Source organism: Pelophylax lessonae, assembly GCF_965119305.1.
Source record: "Pelophylax lessonae genome assembly, chromosome: 5".
Taxonomy (NCBI): Eukaryota; Metazoa; Chordata; class Amphibia; order Anura; family Ranidae; genus Pelophylax; species Pelophylax lessonae.
This window is the reverse complement of record NC_138772.1, coordinates 450,812,897-450,837,465: the sequence shown is the minus strand read 5'-3', so window position 1 is coordinate 450,837,465 and position 24,569 is coordinate 450,812,897. Positions and strand designations below refer to the sequence as shown.

At 40.4% G+C, this 24,569-nt stretch overlaps 1 protein-coding gene across 1 annotated transcript in view; it reads left to right on the top strand.

Annotated features, from left to right (window-relative positions):
- JPH1 (junctophilin 1) overlaps positions 1–12,824 on the top strand; it is a 176,203-nt gene extending 163,379 nt beyond the window's left edge. The window contains exons 4-6 of the mRNA XM_082259762.1: positions 457–1,082; positions 4,453–4,548; positions 11,856–12,824. Of these exons, the coding sequence (XP_082115888.1) occupies positions 457–1,082; positions 4,453–4,533 (707 nt within the window). The 3' untranslated portion in view covers positions 4,534–4,548; positions 11,856–12,824. The remainder of the gene's footprint in view (positions 1–456; positions 1,083–4,452; positions 4,549–11,855) is intronic.
- Positions 12,825–24,569: the final 11,745 nt, after the last annotated feature.

The following is a 24,569-nucleotide window of genomic DNA, read 5'->3' as shown; positions in this document are numbered from 1 at the left end:
AGAAAGCTTAGAATGTGCTGCATTGTACAATGTAATGTTTCTCCATTCTGCTAGCTATGTACAAGGGTCAGACAAAGAACTCTAAGAAACAAGTGTAGATGATCACAGTGTGGTTTATCTAGTGTATTTATAAACTGGGGTCATGTGGCCATTCCATACCATGCATACCTTGAAAAAAAAAAAAAAAAAAAAGGAGCGAAGGTGTCACTAGTCAACCATCATTGGGTCACTTCTCCATTATATATTATATCTGAAAGATTTCAATGTAAAAATAATACATATTAACCAGTTAAGGTTTCTTAATTTAACTTTCACTGTGATGAAGATTTTCCCAAATTGTGATAAAGTATGGTTTGGAAAATGAATAAAACATTTGCTTATCTTGGTCTGTGCATATCATGCATGTATATTTAAATTGCAAAGACAGCATTTTATATTAGACTTTATTTTTTTCAGGACCAGATTATATCAGGCAAAGATTTCAAGAGGTTGTAGAGGTAAAAGAGATTGTTGAGGAGAAGCCTAAGAAGCCTCCATCTCCGAAAGAGTCTCCACATTTTTACAGGAAAGGAACAACTCCTCCAAGAACACCAGAAGAAAAAAGGAAAGAGCCATCAAAGCCTCCTCCGCAGGATTTAAAGAGAAAAAATTCTAACTCTGTTGTGGTACAACCTGCCAATCTTGAAAGGAAAAGTGCATCGAGTGAAAATCTACCTATTTCTTCCATTAAACCCATACCTCCTAAAGCTCCTGTGAAAGAGGAGGCCATTTCTAAACCATCACCAAAGGCATCTTTTAGCCACAATCCAAGCAGCACAGGGAATGGGGAGCTGCATGCCGACTTTCACAACTACTATATGAACCCATCATTGCCTTCGGTTGTTAAAGAAGACTCCAACCCCAAAAGATCAACAGTTGCAAATGTGCCGCCACCCGTGAAGCAAAGTCCCAAGAAGCCACTGACAAAGCCAGAAGCCAAAGAGAGCCCACCTGAACCAAAAGTCATGAAGTTTGAGCAAGCGGCACCAAAGAAGAAAATCAATACAGATTTAGTTCCTCCTGTTGAAAATGAAATAAACTCCGTAAGTATTGACACAGTAAATTGAAAGGTTAGATCCTTGGTACTGACTTTATTTTTTTTTTATAAAATGTGGCTTTTATCCTCTGTCCCCAGTCTATTAACATCTGAGATAATGAACAGTGCCTGTTCAAATAGCCTGAGCGCTCGCTGCTTGTGGCCCATGATACAGTCAGAGCTGAAAAACTGATTTTTTTTGAGCCATCGCATTTCCAATATTACTGAAAGTGGATTTCCAGGTTTTTTTTTTAAACTTCCAATGTTTCCAATTTCCCCTGGCGTTACAGTGCTAAATGGAATTTTTTTCTAAATACCTTTTTAATATATCTTCAGGCGACACTTCCTGTCCCAGCCGCCCAGGCAATGACATCATTAGGCAATTTCCATTGACTCCTGGGATATCAGCGTCATCTATCCTAGGAGACTTTGCGAAGCCTAATAATGAAATGTGATTGGCAGGTTGCCATAACAATGGGACTGTACTTCCGTCTCCGCCATAGCTATGGCAACCTGTAGTAAACAAACTGTGCCGCGCAGTGGCATTACTGCGCAGGCGCAAGATCGGGAGGTGCATGCTGGGTAGCCAGCTGCACCAAATCTCGGAAAAGGACACTTCTGATGCCCACATCCTAGATGGCCTTCTGCCTGCTTCCGAGATCAGGTACTCAAAAATATTTAAAACTAACCAGCATTAATACTGTTCTAACAGTATTCTAATTTAAATGTACAAGTAAAAATAATCACGGGAGCTTTTTAAAAAAAATTGATTATGGGGACTGGAGCTTCGCTTTAATAGAGAATTAAGAGGTTTTCCCTAAAAAGAAAATACTCTCTAATGCTGGGGGTCACACCGCATTGCTGTGCAGATCACATGCAATTTCTGTGCGATGCAAATTCAGCCATGCAAACTGTATGGCTGAAATTGCATCGCCTTCGCACCAAAATGGTGCAGGACCTTTTTTTCAGATTTCAGATTCCGCACTGGAATCTGATCGTATGAATGTTCACACCTATGGGATCCGATTCCTGCATTATTTGACAGTTCGCACTGTGATCTGCGAATCGATCTGGGGGTGTCATTGACACCCCAAGTGTTTAGCAGATGTCAGTGTGATTCAATGTTCATTAACATGCCTATAGCATTTATGATGTGTTTATGACATGTTTTTGTTGTGTTTATAAAGTGTTGTAAAACCATCAAAAAGCATAAATGCCGCATAAACACAGGGTATTGACACACATGTGAACAAGCTCTAATTTACATGTTCATTTTATATAGCACTAGAATTACTGCCAAGCACTGCTTGCATCTAATCTAAGCCTATCATTTGTTCCTGTTTGGTGGGGACAGTCCTTCTTTTGAGGAGTCTGTCCCAGCAAAAAAAAAAAAAACGTTTTGCATGGTATCCAGGGTTGCAGTGAAATGCAGACTGTTTGCTGTTAGGTCTCACTGCAGTGATAGGCTGGCCACTGGAATGCGCTCTACATTCTTGCACATGGCATAATAAAAGCCGGAGCTGTCAGACAGAGATCATGATAGTCCGGGCTCCTGTGCAGCCTGGACCAACCACAGGCTTTTTCATGGCTGTCCCCTTCACTGGATCCTGATAATAACAAGCCACCAAGAGAGTGTGGGTGATTTTCGTGTAGCCCCCCCATGGATGGGCACTAGAGATAAGTACTAATAAGAGACTGAGGGACTGACCTGGGCATGGCACCGCTGGCTTTTCAAGCAACTCTGATCACTGCTTTTATATTGGCTGATCACTGTTGCTTGGACATGCCAGCTCCATCTATGAATGTGCGGGCAGTGTTTGGCTCTAGGTAGGGCTTTTAGGAAGTGCCCTTGGCTGCTTCATGGCTACCTGGCTAGTCTCGGGCGGTGCCAGTGCTACTTGTCAGTGCAGAAATGGTTTAGACCAGGGGTCTTCAAACTATGGCCCTCCAGATGTTCAGGAACTACAATTCCCATCATGCCTAGTCATGCCTGTGAATCCCATGAGGTATTGTAAAGAGTTTTACAATACCTCATGGGATGTGTAGTTCTGCAACAGCTGGAGGGCCGTAGTTTGAGGATCCCTGGTTTAGACTGTCATATTAAAACCTTAGGTTGTACTTTGATTGCAGGGGCACTTTAGGAATGTTGTCACAATGATTTCTTAAACAAAATTCCCTTTGTGTTCAGTGTTGAGGTGCTGAATTGTTATGTCATATATTATGTAACGCATGTAGCAATCTCAGGGAAAAAAAAAAAACTTTCATCTGATTGGTGAAGAATGATCCCCATTGAAACCTATGCTAAGGATGTCAACTCCGCATGGGAAAATATAATTTCAAAATTGCAGCATGTAAATCTCCCATGTGACATTACCCTAAAGTCAAAAAGGACAAGTGCATTTCAGTTCCATAGAAGACCTAAAGGGTTAGCAGGCAGTGTATAAATAGCTGTAGAACTGAAGCAATAGCTCTAGGGAGTTATGATTACTTCATCATTGCTAGCTGCTTGTTATTTACATCTTAAAGGGGATTACAGTCTAGCTAATAAGATATTTCTATATGCAGCGTTGATTCAAAATTATAGCTGTGGGGATCTAATCAAAACAATACGTGTTCGTTTTTCTGCTGTGTTTGTAGAGTTTGTGTCTGAACCTAATTAAATAAACTTCATATATACTTTCAGACTACAGAGAAATTTGTACTTCCCAAGCCTCTCCTGGCACATGCTTGTAGGATATGTTCATTTACATCAGGAATGTCAAACACAAATCAAACATGGACCTGGGCCACACTAAGTGCAATTACATTAGTTGTGATGTCACTCATTTTAAAACACTGCAGGCTACTTAAAATAAAGCTTGTGTTTCCCTTATATTGGACCTTTATTCAAGAGTCATGTCACCACAAATGTATTGGTTTTTAGTTTTTACTATGTGTGGGGGTCTGGCAGCATTGCCTGGGATGGGCAGCAGTATGATGTATAGGTTGGCAGGGAACATATTTGTGCTTTGTTCTGCAGTGCTACTTATGCCAATACAGGTTGCCAGTCAGGAAAGCAAGTGGTCGGAGCCACCGTCTGTTAAAATGCAGGGAGCATGCCATAAGGGCTGGGCATGGGACATGTCAACCTGGCTGTTACCAGCATGTCATGCATTGACACGCGTCCTGTAGCTCCAAATAGGTGTTGAGGGATGCAAACTAAACACAACAGCATGGATCTGCTTTTTCTTTTATTCCTTTACAATCATCTTAAAATACCTATAAATAAATTCAACTTTGAGCTCTCATTTTTTTTTTCAGTAGTGATTGCTTTCATTCTTAAGTGATGGCCCAGAATGGTATTCTAATAACTAATACTGCTATATTACTTTTTTCAGAGACCTAATTCAATCATGATTGCCTTGGTGATGCTTTTAAATGTTGGGTTAGCTATACTTTTCGTCCATTTCCTTACCTGATTGCTGCTGGTACAGGTAAGATATTAAATAATAAATGTGTAATCCCTTTTTTTTCAGTTGTCCTATTTATTTTACTTAGCGTGGAATACTGTTTATAAGTCAGTGCAAAGAATGTACAGTATCCAATAAGAGATCTTCTTTAAGCAGTTTCGTTTGAGCACACTAATGACTGCTGAATTGTGATTGATTAGAAATTATGTATGCATTATTGTACTAAAAAAAAGTCCAAAGGTGTAGGGCTACATTCACATGGCTCCACAGGGGCAGCTGTCAGCAAGAATTAGAAGACTCCCGCTGGCAGTTCTAAGCGCTACCTGCACACAATGCATGTGAACAGCAGTGGCTGTCAGCATTGGTTGTCAGATTTGTGCTCTGTACAAATCAATGGCTGGCCCCACCACTGTTCATATGTAACCGCTAATCTGAGCAGTTATATGCAAATAGAGCCTAGACAGCTTGTGTCCATGGTCTGCATTTCTGCAAAGTTCTGATCGCACAAATACTGATCACAGCTGATTGACCAGTTTGTATACGGCCATAGCACATTGTGTTGCTGCGGTCAGAGGAAGTGTTTAGTTGCCTCTGAACACAGCGGACTATGCAACTTGGCCACCTATGAGAATCTCGATCTGTTAAAGACCAGTCCACTCAGTGTTATATTTTTTAGTAGAGGCTAGACTTCTAAAGGACTCCACTTTACCTGGTGGATTTTAGTTTATATTATAAAATATGCAAAACAAACGGAGACACCAACCATCAATTCAAGATGGGTAGGTTAGGAGCAAGGCATTATTTTAGGGAGATCCCACAGCCAGAGTCCCAAAGTTTGGGGCAATTTGTTACACCAAGTGCTTGATCAAGGGGACTGGTCTAGTAAATCTGTTAGATACCTCAGTTGGTCAGAATTAAAGTGCAAACCCAAAGATGTGACTACACATCACACATGGGGGAGGATTTACTAAAACTGGAGAATGCAAAAATCTGGTGCAACTGTGCATAGAAACCATTCAGCTTCCAGTTTTTTTTTTTTTGTCAAAGTTTAATTGAACAAAGTTAGAAACTGATTGGCTACCATGCACAGCAGCATTAAATTCTGAGCTCTCCAGTTTTAGTAAATCTCCCCCATATTGTACATTGTTTTGCCTTTTAAGTACCCTGGAGTTCCTGAACAAATCCCTGAACCCAGAGGTTTAATATGCAAGCTGTGGTTTTCAATTTTGAATTCAGAGTTTGTCCCCCCTCAACGGGCACCTCTGACCTCACAGGTGAAAACTGCATCTTCCATGCTGAGCAACTATAGCTTGAAACCTCCTAGGGCTCTCGGGTTTGCAAACAAATTAGAAAGCCAATGGCCTTTTCTAAAAATTTTGTGAAATTCATAAATAAACCTGCAAAATATTATCAGTGACAAAATGAGCTCTCCCATTTATTTAATATAAAGATATTTACCTCAAAGCCTAGTTCAGATCTGCTGGCTGACAGTTTCACAAATTGCATGCTAAGCACAATTCAGCTCACATCAGAAGCTTTCCTATAGCCCTTCTCCTGTCTAAAAGGTTGGTTTGCACCTTCCTAACTATGCAATGTTAGTACAGCGATCTCCCTGTTGCCGCCAGAACACACTGGTCAGCACTCACAGCCATTGGATGCCAGCGATGATCAGATGCCAATCAGCTGCTGGTTGTCCAGTATGTCCATTCCACAGAAGCCAGACGTTAAGCTGGCTTCTGTCGGACAGGCTGCTGTACACACTGACCAAATGTTGGTTGTTTTTTTCTCTGAACCGGCCGATATTCGACCAGTGTATAGGCTTTAGTGACTAATAGATTGGTTTGGTCTATCAGGGATAAAGTTAGGCAGCTTAGTACAGTGTAGAGGAGAGTTGTAATGCTAGCTTTATTTACACTCTGCTATATAGATCCTTTAATTTATCTAACTCTTTAAAGAAGAGGTCCAGCCCCCCCCCCCCCCACAAAAAAATACTGTAGCTGCTAACTTTTAATATTAGGACACTTACCTGTCCTGAAATCTATCAATGTCGGCACCCCAGCCGATGCTTCCATCAGCTCTCGGGTGCTGCCTGCGCTATTGCCTACAAGGAAAACTGTCAGTAAAGCCTTGCTGCTGCACAGCCGGTTCCCTACTGCGCATTCACAGAGCGCGCTATGCTTTGTGAATAGCCGGCAGCGGGGGAAGGAGGAGCGAGGCCGAACTTCCAAGGGACCTCGCTGCATCTCACCACAGCCAGGTCTCCTGGAGTGGGGGTTGGGTACCTGTCAAAAACAGGTACCCCCTCAAAATGTGGCTCCGGGGGGGGGGATTTGGGGGGCAGATAAGCGGAGCTTCCACTTTTGGATGGAACTCTGCTTTAGGTGCACATCAGCAGTTAAGTTTGCAATCCTGTTCTAGAGTAATAGCTTTTCAAATCACGGATGTTATATGTGTTCCTCACAAGAGCTGTACCATTACTCTATTTTTGCCCTGGAACCAAACACAGATACTAATGCTACAAATTCCGCTTAAAATAAAAATGGCTGCACTGTTGGAAAATGTATACATTTATTAAGTCTTGGTAAATCTGAATCAAGGCTATACAGCTATACAACACAACGCTAACCCTTAAAAACACTTAAAAACAGTACCCGTAGACATCAATTGGCATACCCTCCTTAGATATGCACAAAGTTATTTACACAAACTATTGTTATAATGTATAGTCCAGACAATGTGTATGTCTTGTATTAAGGCAAATGTTTCTGTTGATGCCTAAAAAATACACTTACACAAAATGGACCTGCTTGCTACTTACAACTGATGAAGTGACAGTATGCATGAAGCTATGATGGTCTACCCTCCTTAGAGAACCCAGGAATTTAGAAACTAGGTTATACTGCCTCCTACAGGTGATTTTGGACAATGGCAAACCAAAAAACAGCAACTAACTCAATATAACCCCTCCTACACCTGGCATGCCTCAGTTTGTTGCTAAGGTTGTAGAGGGATGGATGCCTTTTCATTGCGCTGCTTCTTGTTAGCTGTTTTTTTCTTCAATCACGATTTCTCTACAAGCTCTTTTGCTGGTCTCTGTAACTGGCTATCCAGATTCCACCGCTGATTTGTGATGTCAGTGCTGGAACCGATTCTCGGATTGGAGAATCTGTGTCTCATCCTGGGCACTGCACAAGTCAGAGTTTTCCTTCACCATGAGAAACTTCAAACTCTCCGGTCCCAGACTCAGAATTTTCAATCCAGGAGTCATCTAAATTGTTTATTCAGATCCACTACATACCCCTGCAATTCAACATCCTGTCATAATGGGCCAGCCCTTGGACAGACCAAAGCGCCTGACACTGAAGGCCAAAGTCTCCTGCTTCTGCCCAAGACCCTGTGTGAAGAGGAAGAGATGGGAGGTTAGATGCAGCCATGCAGAGTGCTGGATCCCTTTCCCCTCTCTCTTCCCCTTCACACAGGGAAGGGGGAGTACAGAAAACTTTAAAAACTTGTTTTACCTTAATGCAGGGAGTGCATTAAAATTGGGCTTAGAACCACTTTAACGCAAAATCCATTTCTTGGAGCTCATTATGGGACACCCCTCCGTGTCTATGATAATGCTTTTACTACTGGTTTTTCACCAAACTGAGGCATGCTCGGCATAGGAAGGGTTATATCGAGTTGGTCACTTTTTTTTTGTCATTGTCCAATTCCTTTTGTAGATGGCAGTATACCTAAATTCCTGTGTCCCTCAATGAACTCCAAAAAATTAAATTGATGGTATGTACAGAAATATCATTATATCCGTTTAGATTTTATTGTCATATAAATATTGTTCATTTAGTTTTGATTGTTTAAATTGTAGTGTAACCTATGAGTTTTGAACTTTTACACTTTATTGTTGACACTTTATTGTCTTGTTTTTGGATTGGGAGATGGGCAAATATATTAAGGAGATTGATCAAACTGAGTTTTTTTTTTTTTTTTGGATAATGGGAAATGGTACCTTTTTAAACATATTTTCTGGACTATACATTGTTATAATATTTGTATATAATCCTTCTAAATTGATCTAGAGTATCAAAACCACCACATCTCAAAGATTAATTAGTAAGCAGAAAAGCGGAACTGTGTAGAACTTTTCAGGTGCTCACAACCTCAGGAATTAAACACAATTGACTAAAGTATTTAACTTCATATCTTTAATTTCACTCAGATTGTCTTAAAACTATTTAAAATGAAAAATAGAGTTATTGAAATCACCAGTTTATTTCAAATTACCTTTCTCAACACAGTCACCTCCACTGATTAACGTTGATGTTTGAATATTGGGATGTCTGTATGGTGGGTGGGATATTTAAGGTGTTTTGCTTTGATGATTAGAGTATTTTTCTTCATGCATGAACTGGTGACACAATAACTCCTATTGCATTTTAAGTGGTTTTAAAACATTTTGTATGAAATATAAGATATGTCGTTTTAATACTTTAGACAATTTCATTACATTCCTGAGGTTGTTAGCACCTGAAAAGTCCTACACTGCTCTGCTTTCCTGCTTATTAATATTTGTGTATAATTCCTACACATACACTTTTGTGTATATTTAGGGAGGATATTCCATATCACAAACACTTTCACAACCTTATTTTAGGTAAGTAAAGGTTGCAATGTTTGGTTTCATCCTTTACAAAACATTTACTTTGTGTTTTCACATGTCTTCAAAGTGTTTTAAAGAAAATGTATTGCATGTTCAGTTCACTGTAGATGCACTATATGGTCAAAAGTATGTGGACGACCCTTCAGTTTTTTTTTTAGTTTAAGGGCAGAAACCTAAGTTCATAAAGACATGATTTGATGAATATGGTATGGAGAAAGTCAAGTGGTTTACAAACCATATGTTACACCTTTAGAATATATTGGAATGCTGATTGTGAGCCAGGCCTCTTGTCCAGCATAAGTAGTACCTGTCCTAACAAATAGTCTTTGGCTGAATGGGCAAAAACTCCTGAAGACATGCTAAAAAGTTTTGTGGAAAGCCTTCCCAGAGAAGTGGAGGCTGCTATAGTGACAAAAGAGGCTAATTGTATCTTATTGCATTGGTTTTAGAATAGGATATCCAAAAAGTTCATATATGGCACTTTTCCACTGCAAGTACCGGCTCGGCTCTACTCGGCCCTGCTTGGCCCTGCTTGGCCCGGTTTGCTTTTCCACTGCTGGTACCGCATGGTACGGTGTTGGAACAGTTTGGTACGGTACGGTATGGTTTGCTTTTCCACTAAAGTAGTACTAAAGTTAAGTCGGTGGGATAACAACGGGGTGGGTGGGATTCTCTGACCAATCAGTGGCTAGTAGTGACTGCATGCAAAGGATTGTGGGATATGGTACCGGGTATGGTACCTCTTGGAACCACAATCGAGGTGGTACTGTTTTTGAGAGCCGTACCGTTTGGTTTCATGCAGTGGAAAAGCGCCGCCGTACCGTACCGTACTGAACCGTTCCTACACCATACCATGCGGTACCAGCAGTGGAAAAGCACAAAAGCAAGCCGAACCGTTCGGTTCCATGCAGTGGAAAAGCGCCAATAGTTGTAACAGTCAGGTGTCCACAAACTTTTGGTTCCATATTTCTTGTTTTCATAACTTTTCTGTGTCAGTTATACAGTATCTCACAAAAGTGAGTACACCCCTCACATTTTTGTAAATATTTTATTATATCTTTTCATGTGACAACACTGAAGAAATTACACTTTGCTACAATGTAAAGTAGTGAGTGTACAGCTTGTATAACCATGTAAATTTGCTGTCCCCTCAAAATAACTCAACACACAGCCATTAATGTCTAAACCACTGGCAACAAAAGTGAGTACACCCCTAATTGAAAATGTCCAAAATTGGCCCAATTAGCCATTTTCCCTCCCCGGTGTCATGTGACTCTTTAGTGTTACAAGGTCTCGGGTGTGCATGGGGAGCAGGTGTGTTAAATTTGGTGTTATCGCTCTCACTCTCTCATACTGGTCTCTAGAAGATCAACAAGGCGCCTCATGGCAAAGAACTCTCTGAGGATCTGAAAAAAAGAATTGTTGCTCTACATAAAGATGGCCTAGGCTATAAGAAGATTTCCAATACCCTGAAACTGAGCTGCAGCACGGTGCTCAAGACTATACGGCAGTTTAACAGGACAGGTTCCACTCAGAACAGGCCTCACCATGGTCGACCAAAGAAGTTGAGTGCACATGCTTAGCGTCATATCCAGAGGTTGTCTTTGGGAAATAGACGTATGAGTGCTGCCAGCATTGCTGCAGAGGCTGAAGGGGTGGGGGGGTCAGCCTGTCAGTGCTCAGACCATACGCCACACACTGCATCAAATTGGTCTGCGTAGCTGTCGTCCCAGAAGGAAGCCTCTTCTAAAGATGATGCACAATAAAGCCCGCAAACAGTTTGCTGAAGACAAGACGGCATGTCCTGTGGTCTGATGAGACCAAGGTAAACTTATTTGGTTTAGATGGTGTCGAGCGTGTGTGACGGCAGCCAGATGAGGAGTACAAAGACAAGTGTGTCTTGCCTACAGCCAAGCATGGTGGTGGGAGTGTCATGGTTTGGGGCTGCATGAGTGCTGCCGGCACTGGGGAGCTTCAGTTCATTGAGGAAACCATGAATGCCAACATGTACTGTGACATACTGAAGCAGAGAATGATCCCCTCTCTTCAGAGACTGGGCCGCAGGGCACTATTCCAACATAATGACCCCAAACACACCTCCAAGGCGACCACTGCCTTGCTAAAGAAGCTGAGGGTAAAGGTGATGGACTGGTCAGGCATGTCTCCAAACCTAAACCCTATTGAGCATCTGTGGGGCATTCTTAAATGGAAGGTGGAGGAGCGTAAGGTCACTAACATCCACCAGCTTCCTGATGTCCTCATGCAGGAGTGGAAAATGACTCCATTGGCAGCTTGTGAAGCCCTGGTGAACTCCATGCCCAATAGGGTTTAAGGCAGTGCTGGAAAATCATGGTGGCAACACAAAATATTGACACTTTGGGCCCAATTTGGACATTTTCACTTAGGGGTGTACTCACTTTTGTTACCAGCGGTTTAGACATTAATGGCTGTGTGTTGAGTTATTTTGAGGGGACAGCAAATTTACACTGTTATACAAGCTGTACACTCACTACTTTACATTGTAGCAAAGTGTCATTTCTTCAGTGTTGTCACATAAAAAGATGTAACAAAATATTTACAGGTGTACTCACTTTTGTGAGATGCTGTACATACAGGTTGTTAATGAAGGTTTACATTTTCTGAAATTTCCTTACCCTTCCTTTTATCTTTGCAGTAACATTCGGACAACCGGAGATGTTCGCGCACAGTTCCTGTTGTTTGTGTCATAAGCCGTTTTTATGGCACTTTTCAAATATGGAGACAGGAATGAGAAGGCTTGGGTTTCAGCTTGGGAAGAGAGACAGTTGAAACTTAAAATAAAAAATATACATGTCTAAGCCTGTGGGCCTCTCTGATCTCTGGGTAGTGATTCTTGGGCGCTATAGAACGAGAAGGTCAGACGCCATGTTTGAAGACACAAATCTGCTGAAACAGCCTAGTCAGTGAAGATGGCCGCTGTACCTGTCCCAGCAGTGTGTGATTGAACTGGAAATGTACAGAGCAGCACTTTTTGTTGACGGAAGCTAACAGCTGCCTTACTATTTTACTGTCCTGACGTTTATAGAGTGGAGATAGAAGAGCCAGTGCCAGCAGAATGTGCTCAGAGGATTCAGTTGCTGTGGATGCAGTTCCAAAGTTTGCTTCTATCTCCGAAGAAATAGTTAGCAGCATCACTCACCAGTCTTATTCTATTACCTGCTGCTTTTACCATCTCCTGCAGCATTTTGGAAGATAGTGTTTCATTTGCTTGTGCTTGGAGGCTGATTTCTCTGTTCTAGTAGACCTTTATGGATAACCATGATTGTTTTAGTTTTTATTACATGGTTTACAGAAAAATTCACACAGAGTTATATGTGGGAACCAACAGTCTGTAACTAGTTAACATTTAAAAAGGAATGTTATCTTCTTTTCTGAAGTTAAAATAAACCTGTCACAAGCCTGGAATATTCAAACACAATAGGATAGATAATGTCACAACGAAGAGTAGGTTTTTTTTTTCCAGTAATAGTTGTACTTTATCCTACCCAAGCCTACCTATTGATCAGTAAAGCCGCTCATCACTAGTATAAGCAATAGGAAGACATACATGGAGGTACAGACCTAAACTCTACTGTTACAGAAAAATTCAACCATAGATAGGGTAGAGCCAGTGAAACATCCTTTATAAATACTTGTTTCATCAACCTGTATTTCTGGGTCCGCTAATTGTGTGCAAAATACGTTTTTCAATTAAATGCTCAGTTTGCAATGCCCATAACTGTGGCAGGTTTGCATAACTGAACAGATTTTTGAATATTGAAGGAATCCATTTTGTTAATTGAATCGTTTAGCTGAATTATTTATCCAGAAACATACAGCCAGTTTTTCATTAAAGTGTTACTAAACCAACAACAGTAAAATCAGACTGTATATGCAGTAAAGCATGCTTGTTATACTCACTGTGGAACCTAAGAGGTTAATCCTCTGTGTAAAATGTCTGTTTGATCCTGTATGCACAGATCCTCCTCTTCTTGCATTGTCCCCAAAACATGTCCAGATAAGGCAGAGTTAGTGGAGTCAGTCTGCACATGCTCAGTTTGGTGTGTAGTGCTAGAGAGTTTTTTTTTTTTTTTTTCTTGGAAGAGTGCATGGAATTAGCACAGGGCCAATCAGCACTATCCAGAAAGAGGGTCAGGGGTCCTGCAACCTCATAGGACAGCTGGTGCAGTGTGAAAACTCCTCCTACAAGCTTTTACCAGGCACTGAAGTCACAAGACTGCTATATACTGCTGATGAGAAAAGGTATTTAGCAGTTTATATTTACTAAAATAAATGCATTTTCATGCTCTGTGTGCTGTGGGAGGCAAGATATAGTGAATGCAGGGTCCTGGGTTTAGTAACACTTTAAATATTAAAGAAGTGTGCAACATTTCACCCAGACTAGTCCTATACCAATCCAGACTAGTCATATACCAATTATAGCATACTAGTTTTAATATTGTTTGTTAGATCCTCATACTTCTTACAGCCAATGCACATGTGAAAGCATTCAAAAAAGGACTAGATTTCTGTGACCATTGCAGGTTTAACCAAGTACAAAGGTTCAGATTCCATGATGCAAAAAAGATATAGATTAAAGTACCTATATTTGCAGGAAAAGTGAGTTGCAAACTGTAATACATACACATAATTTCCTTCTTGTCCTATTTAGCTTAGCTGTAATTTTAATGCTTAATGAAATGGACAGCTGGCAGTATTTCCAAAAACAGTTGTCTTTTAAAATGATACTATTATATTGTCCTTAAAGTGGAATTTCACATAAAAAGTTAAGTAAGTCTCATTCTCTCCTTACCTCCAGCCTAACCTGAAGTGCAGCTTGAGGGGGGATGAGTACATTTTTTTTTTGACGATACCTGGTCCTACTTCTTCAAACTTGTTATAAATAAAGATGGCATCACCTTGCCACCCCTCCCTGCTCGCAGCCCACTGGGACACCTCCCAGGAAGCTGCAGAACCTCCCTCCCTTGGCAGCGTGATCCAACCCATGCACAGCGGGGAGCCAGCTGGGATTCCTCAGGAAGTCCTAGCTAGTTCCCAAATCCAAGATGACAGTGGCGGGGATCCAGCAGTGATGAGAAGAATTGGCTGTGGTAGGCCAACGCTGGATTCCATGGGCTGGTTGATACCTATTTTTCAAAGTCACCAGCTTCAGTATTTGTGGCTGCTGACGTGTATTTTTTAAAATACTAGGTGAAGTTCCTCTTTGATTTAGATTTACTTATTTCACTCCATGATTCTGAAACCTTAATATAAATACCTACAGATATGTTTGAAAATGAATTTGCAACCTATGTATAATTTCTCTTTAAAATGTGCAGGTGCGTCACATGAAATGTTTTGTTGGCTGGAGCAGCATTTCAAATAGTGCAACCTATCGTGTTTCTGTTTCTTTACACAACATTATAACCTTATTCCCTTACCTAAATGGTTACTATTTCTTCCGCCCAATGACTGTCATCCCTATGTATCAAAAACTAGTAGCTTTTAAAGAGAGACTGCCACCTTGCCCTTTCAGGGCAAAGTGCCAGTGTGTTTGAGAGACCTCCTCTTCTTGCCTCTCCGGTGCCCTCTCCCAGCTCCTGCCTCTGCTGTAGTCGACACTGAAATCCAAGATGTTGGCTGGCATAGGATGCTAAGGGGAGTGGAGAAGTCAGACCCCCTGGCCATATGACAGTGCTCAGACCAAAGGATTGACCTGCTAGACCCAAGTCGCATGACAGGCGATTGTATGCTCCACCATACTCGGAAGCACTTGGTCTTGTCACCAGGTGCGATGAAGGCCAGAGTAGTGAGGGTCACTTTAAGGTAGTATAACCCTTATGTATCAGGACATCTGGATGGAACACTGCATTACAATAACAACCAATCAAGATCAATGAAAAAGTTCCATTGCAGATATAAAAGAGAAAGGAAAAATATCACCGTTCACATTACAAACACTTCTTTCAAAAACACTGAGAAATTAGGCTGTGTGTGTTTTGGTGTTATCAATGCTGAATCTAAAGCAAAATGCTCAGAATTGTTTGAGGCTACAAAATGGATCCCTCCATTTCCTTGCATATACTTTACAGTTTATCAGCTTATGATTTGAATTTTTGTGATTGAATTTAATTTCTTGGAGTACACGAGAACACATCTTCACACTGTATTTTTGCTTGTGTTGGTTAATGTTTTGTTTTTATGTACATATGGATGTGTGCATAAGGGCTGGACAAATACCAGGAACCATAGACACTTAATATCTAACTTATACTGCTATTATAAATATATTTCAGGAAAATATTATTTATATAGCAACATTTCCATTCTGACTAATGATGTGGTTCTGAGACTGCGTCCTTATTTGTTCATCCCTGCAAGGTAATCTATTTATTAGGTAGGATTTTATTTTGGTTGCATTACATGTTGAATACATGATTTGTGTGGTAGTTGATATACACAGGGATAGTTTTGGTGTATTTTAGTGCAGCTCATTTAACAAACACCCATTCATTTTTAAAGATTGACTAAACAAAACTGCTTACCTGGAATCTGGCCATTTTTTATTCACAAAATATATACAGAACTGCTTTCACGTGTATTAATCCTCAGTAGACCCCAAAGAAAATGATTTAATAAATGGCTACTTTTCGAATGTGTGGGGGAGATTGAAAAATTGCACTTAGTTGTGTTTGCTACTGACAAAGGTAGCAGTGTTATTATTCTAGGCACAATTTGCACAAATTAAAGGGCATCATTTATAGCAAATATCTGTACTCTATTTTTATTTTTTCACATTTGGATAAATGGGTAAAGCTTAGCACCAGTGTTTTATGAGTTTTTTTTTTCTATGGAGTGGTTTCCCAGTGACATGACAGGAAGGGAAGGAAACCTCTTCAACAAGATGCAGATGGTAGTAAAATCCTGACAGAGGCTCCTAAAGAAGAAGTATAGCCAGAATTTGCAAAAGTTTGGCAAATCCCCAGGGGGACCCGGTGTACTTTGCATTTGGTCCATTTCAAATATTTCATTATAAAACCACATTACTTTTCTGTCAGTGCTGTACTGTAGCTCCAACTCAGGCTGAAGCCCAATTTATGGGCGTTACATAGAGGAGATACAGCCAGTACTGGAGACACCGCCCCATCTTCATTCTGAAACTTTCCATATAATTTTACAGCCCTCTGCCTCTTCTGGTCCCCTCTGCTGACTTCCATGTTCTGGAACAGTTTGAATGACACTGATAGAAAAGACCGAGCCCAGACACAGCTGCCAGCTATTCAAAGAGAGAGTCACTGCTACTACAGTGATTACCATAATCTTCCATGTCCTGACTAGCTTCCCCTCCGTACAGTGATCATAGGGGTCGCTCGCTCAGCACTACCGCCACTCACAGAATGCCTTGTATTTTTTTTCAATTAATACAAGGTGTTTTCTGTTTGGAGAATGTAGCATTTGTGATGTCACCGGCCTGCCTCCTTATCTCATCCAATCAGAGAACGACTTGTAACAAAAATAACATTGATAGCTCTCTTGATTGTTGAAAGAACTAATTATAGCAAAAGCAGACTAGTGTAGTTTGCATTAGAAAGCCCTCAATCAGTATTTTTTTATTTAAAAAGAAAAAAGGAGAGAATATCAACCTTAAATCTCAGCACCAGCCAAAAGGTGCTTTTGTTTTCTATAGAATGTTGAGGAGTTAAAACTTCTGCCTGGCTTTTATGTGCCCATAGGGGATGTCCTCTCATGTCCTGCCCCAGTGACAGCATGTAATGTCAAGAAAGTAGACATCGCTTATACATACAGTATATGTATATTCATGGCACTAAATTTATTACTAGAACTTTTTAACAGAAACAAGGCTGTATTGGCAATAGTGTTTTAAATATTAAAATTTATTAAAATATTACAACTAATGGAACCTTTAATCTCCAAATGTAACCATATTTTCCCAAAACTACATTGATCTCTTCCAAATTCTGGCTCCCATATTCAGAAATGTCTTGCCAAAAAGGGGGGCAATTGGAAAGCAGGGTATTTACCTTCTATGTTCACAAAAAGTAAGCATGTTACAAGTCCCATTATTTTTGCTTTAACTGTTAGGTGTGTCCTGCATAGTGTCTTAAATTGATATTAAATACATATGACATGCTGGTTTTTAATGTGTAATTTTTACACAACGCATATAATTTTATATGGCAAGGCATGTCTGTTTACTAGCTTATATTAAGAGTTTTTTGTTTTTAAAATGTTCTTTTTATTTATTTTTATATGGTAAAAAAAAAAAAAGTGTGGTGTTATTCTTTAAAAAGGGCTTGGATGTAGAAAAAAATTGATTGAGCTGCACCATCAATTTCCCCTGTGTTTGATGTTTTGGGTTTATCTGTAACAATTTTTAGTAGTCTGCATGGCTTAATGCAAGCGCTTAGTAATACTTGTATTAGCTATCCTTTGAAGTATCATTTTACGCATGGTGTGAATTAATTTAAAATAAGGAGGATGGGAGCAGTGTTATTTTACAAACTTTTATTTTAATTATCCCTGGGTTTGATCAGACTATAATAATAAAACACTAAAGTATATTTATTAAAATATTTTGCAATATAGGTTTAGCTAGAGTAATAAAACACTAATTTATTTAAAATCTTATATGTGTAAATATATATATATATTTGACAATATATTTGCCTCCTCCATTGCCCAGATGCCTCTTTTGATGGAAGTCTATACATTTCTTACTGAAATACTGTTTCTTAAAAATGTTTCCCTTTTTTTTTTTTTTTTGGACATAATGGGTAAGATTCCTCTTATAAAGATGTTTATAAATAAAATAAGTATGTTGGTTAAATTTATATGTATGATTTATAGGCTTTTATAAAAAAAAACAAAGCTAAAACAGAAAATGTTGGTATTTTTTTAAAGATGTGCACAGCTGTATTTTACATAAAAAGGCTATTTATAATTGGTTGTTATACTGTACACTACGTTTTTGGACAGCAAGCAGTCTGCCAACATACATACCAATGGAATGTTGTCTAAATTTCTTGCTGTGGAAAAAGGTCTTTTTCCTTTAAGGTTCCTTTATTTATAATCCTAAACCTGAAATGTTGAATTTACAAATTCTCAATATGTTGAACTTATGGTTTACCTGATCCAATAAAAATGTTTATCATCTCTTTTTGTGTTTTTTTTTTTTTTTAAACTGTTTAAATGAAATGATGGATGTGTCCTAAATTCAGGGTCATATACCTTTTTGTAGCATTTAGGACTTTGAAAACTAGCCCTCATTTGCAATTTCTCACCTGTTACATTTTAATTATTTTAGTCATCAAAAACTACTGTTATATTTTTCACGGATGTGAAAAGCTAAGGGCTCTTTGTAATTAATAGTTATAGTTTATGCTGTTACTGATATTTTTGTTTTTATGCACAAAATTCTAAAGTAAAACAAAAGCTTCCCCTGTAAAGAAGACATAATAAACTAACTGGTTTGGCCCCTGTGCCACTAATCTTTGCTCTTTTTAGGAGCTATGGTGCTTGAAAATCCTTTTCATCCAACAGATTTCTAGGAGTGTTGGATGTCTAGGCCACAGCCCAATGTTGTGGTTTCTTCGGTTGTCCCCTACATCGCTACTGTGTCTTGTAGTGACGTAGGGGCCGGTGGAAAGAACCGCAGCATTAGGCAGGGGATTGGGCATCCAATACTCCTGAAAATGTGTTGGACGAAGAGGATCCATATGTCTTCTTTAGAGAGTGTTACGATGTGTTTATCTACATGCATTTAGGAGACATTTGTAAAGCACTTTCGGAAGTGATCAGGACTTCAGCACTCCAGGCTCCTCCTCTTTATCAGGTGCCCCCACGGAAAGTCCCTTTCCCATAGGGGACCCGGGTGGGCTCGCTCCTGAGTCCTGCTGTTGCGTCCATTGACACTGACAGCAGGACTCAGCCCTGCCCCCTACTCCCAAGTCACTGGAATTGATTGACAGCAGCAGGAGCTGATGGCTCCTGCTGCTATCAATCTGTTCAATGAGGAGAGAGACATCGGCTGGAGCCACTGCACTCGTGCACATTGCTGGATTGGATCAGGCTCAGGTAAGAAAAATGGGGGAGGATTGGGCATCCAATACTCCTGAAAATGTGTTGGACGAAGAGGATCCATATGTCTTCTTTAGAGAGGGTTACAATGTGTTTATCTACATGCATTTAGGAGACATTTGTAAAGCACTTTCGGAAGTGATCAGAACTTCAGCACTCCAGGCTCCTCCTCTTTATCAGGTGCCCCCACGGAAAGTCCCTTTCCCATAGGGGACCCAGGCGGGCACGCTCCTGAGTCCTGCTGTTGCGTCCATTGACACTGACAGCAGGACTCAGCCCTGCCCCCTGCTCCCAAGTCACTGGAATAGATTGACAGCAGCAGGAGCTGATGGCTCCTGCTGCTATCAATCTGTTCAATGAGGAGGGAGACATCGGCTGGAGCCACTGCACTCGTGCACATTGCTGGATCGGATCAGGCTCAGGTAAGAAAAATGGGGGAGCTACAGCACAGAAGGTGAAAAACCTTGAGGCTTTACAACCACTTTAAGACAAGTTTTGCGTGCATTTGGGGTGCTCTATCACCAGCTCGAATGAGGTGTTTGTAATTGATGTTGCCAGCACCTGACAAACGCTATTGGCATGATGAAAACATTGGAAGTAAAGTGAACACATTCTGAATTGTAAGTTTGTTCATGAACTGGCTTTTCAAAGTATTCAGAAAGCTTCAGTAACACCTGTCCTTTATACCTGTGTAAATGAGGCCTTTGTTTACTAAAGCACGCAAAGAACTCAGTAAGGTTATATCTAGACCACTGTTCCTGATCTTTGCAGATTGTATTTTGACAGGAAATGTACCAGGTGACTGGAGGAAAGCTAACGTGATACCAATGTTCAAAAAAGGGCAGAGGCATGTCCTGAGAAATTATAGGCCGGTCAGCCTGACGTCAATAGTATGTAAACTTCTGGAGTGGATGATAAGGGACTATATCCAAGAGTTTGCTAAAGAGAACATCATCATCAGTAGCAATCAGCACGGGTTTACAAAAGGGCGTTCTTGTCAAACCAATCTGTTAACATTCTATGAGGAGGTGAGCTGTGAGCTAGATAGTGGGAGACCTGTGGATGTGGTGTACCTGGCTTTTGCTAAGGTGTTTGATACAGTTCCCCACAAACGCTTAATTAATAAAATAGGGTCTGTAGGCATTGGCCACAAGGTTTGCTCTTGGATACAAAACTGGTTAAGGGGCGTGTCCAAAGGGTGGTAATAAATAACGCGTACTTAAACTGGTCTGGGTGGTAAGTGGGGTCCCCCAAGGCTCAGTCCTGGGACCAATTTTGTTTAATTTATTCATAAATAGCATTGAGGATGGGATCATTAGCTCGATATCAGTTTTTGCAGATGACACAAAATTAAATAGGGCAATAACTTCATATAGTGAGGCAGAAATCTTACAGAATGATCTGAACAAAATAACAGAGTGGGCAACTACATGGCAAATGAGGTTTAATGTGGAGAAGTGTAAGGTATTGCACTTCGGGACTAAAAACATAAACGCCCAATACGCTTTGGGGGGGGGACCCCTGGGGGAAACAAAAATGGAGAAAGATCTCGGAGTCCTAGTGGAAGATAGACTTAGTAATAGCATGCAATGTCAAGCTGCAGCTGCCAAAGGCGGCAGAATATTAGCATGCATAAGGAAGGGGATGTATTCCAGAGATAAAAGTATAATCCTACCACTTTATAAAACACTGGTCCGACCACATCTGGGGCATTCTGTCCAGTTCTGGTTGCCAGTCCTCAGAAGGGATGTGAAGGAGCTGGAGAGAGTCCAGAGGAGAGTAACTAAACTGATTAGGGGATTGGAGGATCTTAATTATGAAGAGGGCTTACAAGCGCTTGATTTATTCTCCCTGGAATGGAGACGCCTGAGAGGGGACATGTACCTCAACGGTAATCTCAACATAGAAAAAAAAACTGTTCAGTCACAACGAATGTATGAGGACACGTGGCCAAACAATGCAATTAGAGGAGAAGAGATTTAACCTTAGGCTACGCAGGGTTTTTTTTTTACAGTAAGGGCTACAAGATTGTGGAATTCTCTACCACAAATGGTAGTTACTGCAGGGAGTATGGCTACTTTTAAACTCTTGGACATACATCTCAAGAATCAAAACATTCAAGGGTATGTGAAATGATTACGTCCACACACAACTACACAGGTTGAACTGCATGGACTATCGTCTTTATTCAACCTCAACTACTATGTAACTGTGTAGCATAAATATTATACTTTTTTTTTAATAAAACACTGGTTTCACTTTATTTCATCCTTTGTTGCATCTCAGGGATGCTGGTTTTCAGCAGCCTTTTTTCAGCCACTTTCTGCCTATGTGGATGTACTCCAGGGATGGCATATTTCAGAGCAGGTATACTGATTGAGACAAAAGCAGTCTGTATATTGTGCGTTTAAACAGCCAATCTATATTAGAAGCCCAATTGACAGTGCAGGAGCGCAGATGACAGAGAGGGAGAGAGCGTTGTCCCCCTAAAATGGGAAGTACCTGAACAAGGACTTTCACGAATAATAGCATCTATGGACATTGTATTTGCTGTTGTGCATCAATAAAGGATCTTTTAAGAAGAAGCACCGAGTTGCTGGCTTTTTGTTGGATTTATCTACAGTGGACTGGTTGGCCTGAGCACCGGCACTCTGTCTTCACATCATTGATTTGGCGGTAGATCTTGAGTGAGTCTTGTATATACTTTCACGGATAACCAGGTATTTTATTTAAAGTAGAAGATTAAAAAAACTGAAAATGACTTCTGAAATTACATTATCCTAATAAACGTTTATGCAATTCTAGATAATATATATATATTATATAATTTAAAAACAAAGGGTTTTAAATCTTTTACATCATTTCCTGCAGCAGTGTAACTCAAAGAGAATGTATATTTAGTGTAGTAAACATGCAATTTTACCTATAACTATTTCATATGTAGCCCTCACACCAACAGATGTTAAATTCTAAGCAAGATTAACAGCTTTCCGAAATGTATTTTTTAGCTGCAATGTAAGATAGAACTGAAGAGCAGGAGTCATCAGATTACACAGACCTTTGAATTACTCAAAAGAGAAACAATCAATTATATACATGCTGACCAACAATTATGCAGGTGTCTGTTTGCTATTTATGCTTTCCAAATGGAATGCCTAGAGCAGTGATGGCGAACCTTGGCACTCCAGTTTTGGAACTACATTTCCCATGATGCTCATGCACTCTGCAGTTTAGTTTCGCATCATGGAAAACGTAGTCCCAAAACATCTGGGGTGCCAAGATTTGCCATCACTGGTCTAGAGTATACCATGTACTGAATTCCTTTTTTGTGAGTAAAGATTTTATATAGAGTGTGTGTGTGTATGTGTTTACTGAAAAAAGGGAATGTGAGAATGTGTTACTGGCAAGGGGACAATTAGCTCAACCTCTTGCTTTGCCCTATATAGGCAAAGAAAATCATTATAATATACAGTATATGGGGTAAGCTTAGCAAATTTGTGATTTGACACTACAGAATTTTTCTTAAATGGTAAAGTACAGGACACAGAGAATGTCCCAGTGGTAAGCGACAGTGGTTTTTATGATTGTTTTCTAGACCCTAGCAGCCTGGGCCAAGTGCATGCTGCGCAATCCCAGATCAATCCTCGTGAATCCATTGGTACTTCAATAATTGAAGCCCCCCCAGTAACCTTGTGCTATTGCGTAGACGGTTTGGGGGACTTCCTGCACCAAAATGCTCACCTGATTCTTATGTCAGTTCAGACAGTGAACCAAAACAGCCTTTTTGCCTTTAGTTAATCAACCCCTATACCAAGCTATAACCATTTTTTTTTCTCAGTAAAACAAAATGTACTCTAATCTTGTGACATTGTGCTCACAAAAGTACTTGGCAAAAGAACGCATGAATCCATCAAAAGTGAGACTCCTTTAACCCACTGGATACTGATAACCACTGTTGAACCCATACAGCACCTTGTAGTCTCTGTGTCAAACCTGCATCGAGGCTTAAGAATTTTAAGGCACACCCTGTTTCTCAGAGTCCTCTGAAGAAACTCAGAAGAGGGGTGCTACCTTGAAATACATAAGCTATGAGTCAACAGTGGTTACCTTTATCCAGTTGGTTGAATGAGTCTCACTTTTGATGGATTTATTGTACATGCTCTTTTGCAAAGTACTTTTGTGAGCACAATATATGATTGTTTATTAAAGTTTAATTGACAATATATAAAATCGGACCGGTATGCTCTCTATCTGTTTCACAGGGTTGTTGAAGGATTTCCCAGTCTGGAAAGAACTACAAGGCTGTGGATATTGTCTTTTATCCTGTACTTTTATGGAAATGTCCAAATTAATATTAGATGGAAGTTATTCATTAGCAAGACTGCATTCTTTTATCACTCGGGCACTGATATTTTCCCATTTATTTTTTTTTCTCAGCTGCAATCTGATCAAGTCTTAGAGTAGATAGTGAAGGAACAGCAGTTTCCTAGTGGGCTCATCTTTATAGTTTCTCCTCCAATCAGCAAGTTAATTCCTCTTCTCATGGTAATATCCAAAAGTGCTGCCTAGGGCCAGGAACCACCTGTGGTTTTCACTTCGCTCTAGAGGCTTTGACTTGGGGCAGTAGACCTCCCATACCTAGCACTAAGCCCCAACAGTCCAATGGAATTGGATTGCTGGCCAATAAAGCACTTGGGTTGAAGAAGGAAGTCAATGGGGGAAAATGGATAAGTTCTTCTTATGCCCTCATTTAAATAGTCAAATACTAAGGAGGGTAGCAGAATCTGAAGATGTATTTGGTTATTCCAGTGCCGAAGCTGTTTTGAAACACTTTTTTTTCATGTTCAAATAGGCAGTGCAATAGGACATATAACATAAGAGGGCTGGCCTCAAACAGAGAAGGTTGGTGTAGAGCAGGGGTGTCAAACTCAATTTCATCATGGGCCGCAACAAAATTATGTTTGCCATCAAAGGGCCGCTTGTATCTGTAAGACTAGATGTCCATTGTACCCCAACCATCCCCCTCCCCGTTACATTAGCTGTTATGAGACCCTCACCATCAGAAGTCAAGAGTTCCCCCCCCCCTCTTTTCCTGGTACTGCTGCCGGGAAGAAGCTGGGACAGAGCTAGGAAGCAGAAAGCGCAGGGTTTGAAAGAGGACCAGAGGAGGCCTGGAGTCAGCTGCTGGAGACTGCTGAATACTAAGACTGGGGGGCAGAGATGAGGGGGTGCTGCAGCTGCACAGAGAGGTACAGGATCTTTAGGAGGAGTT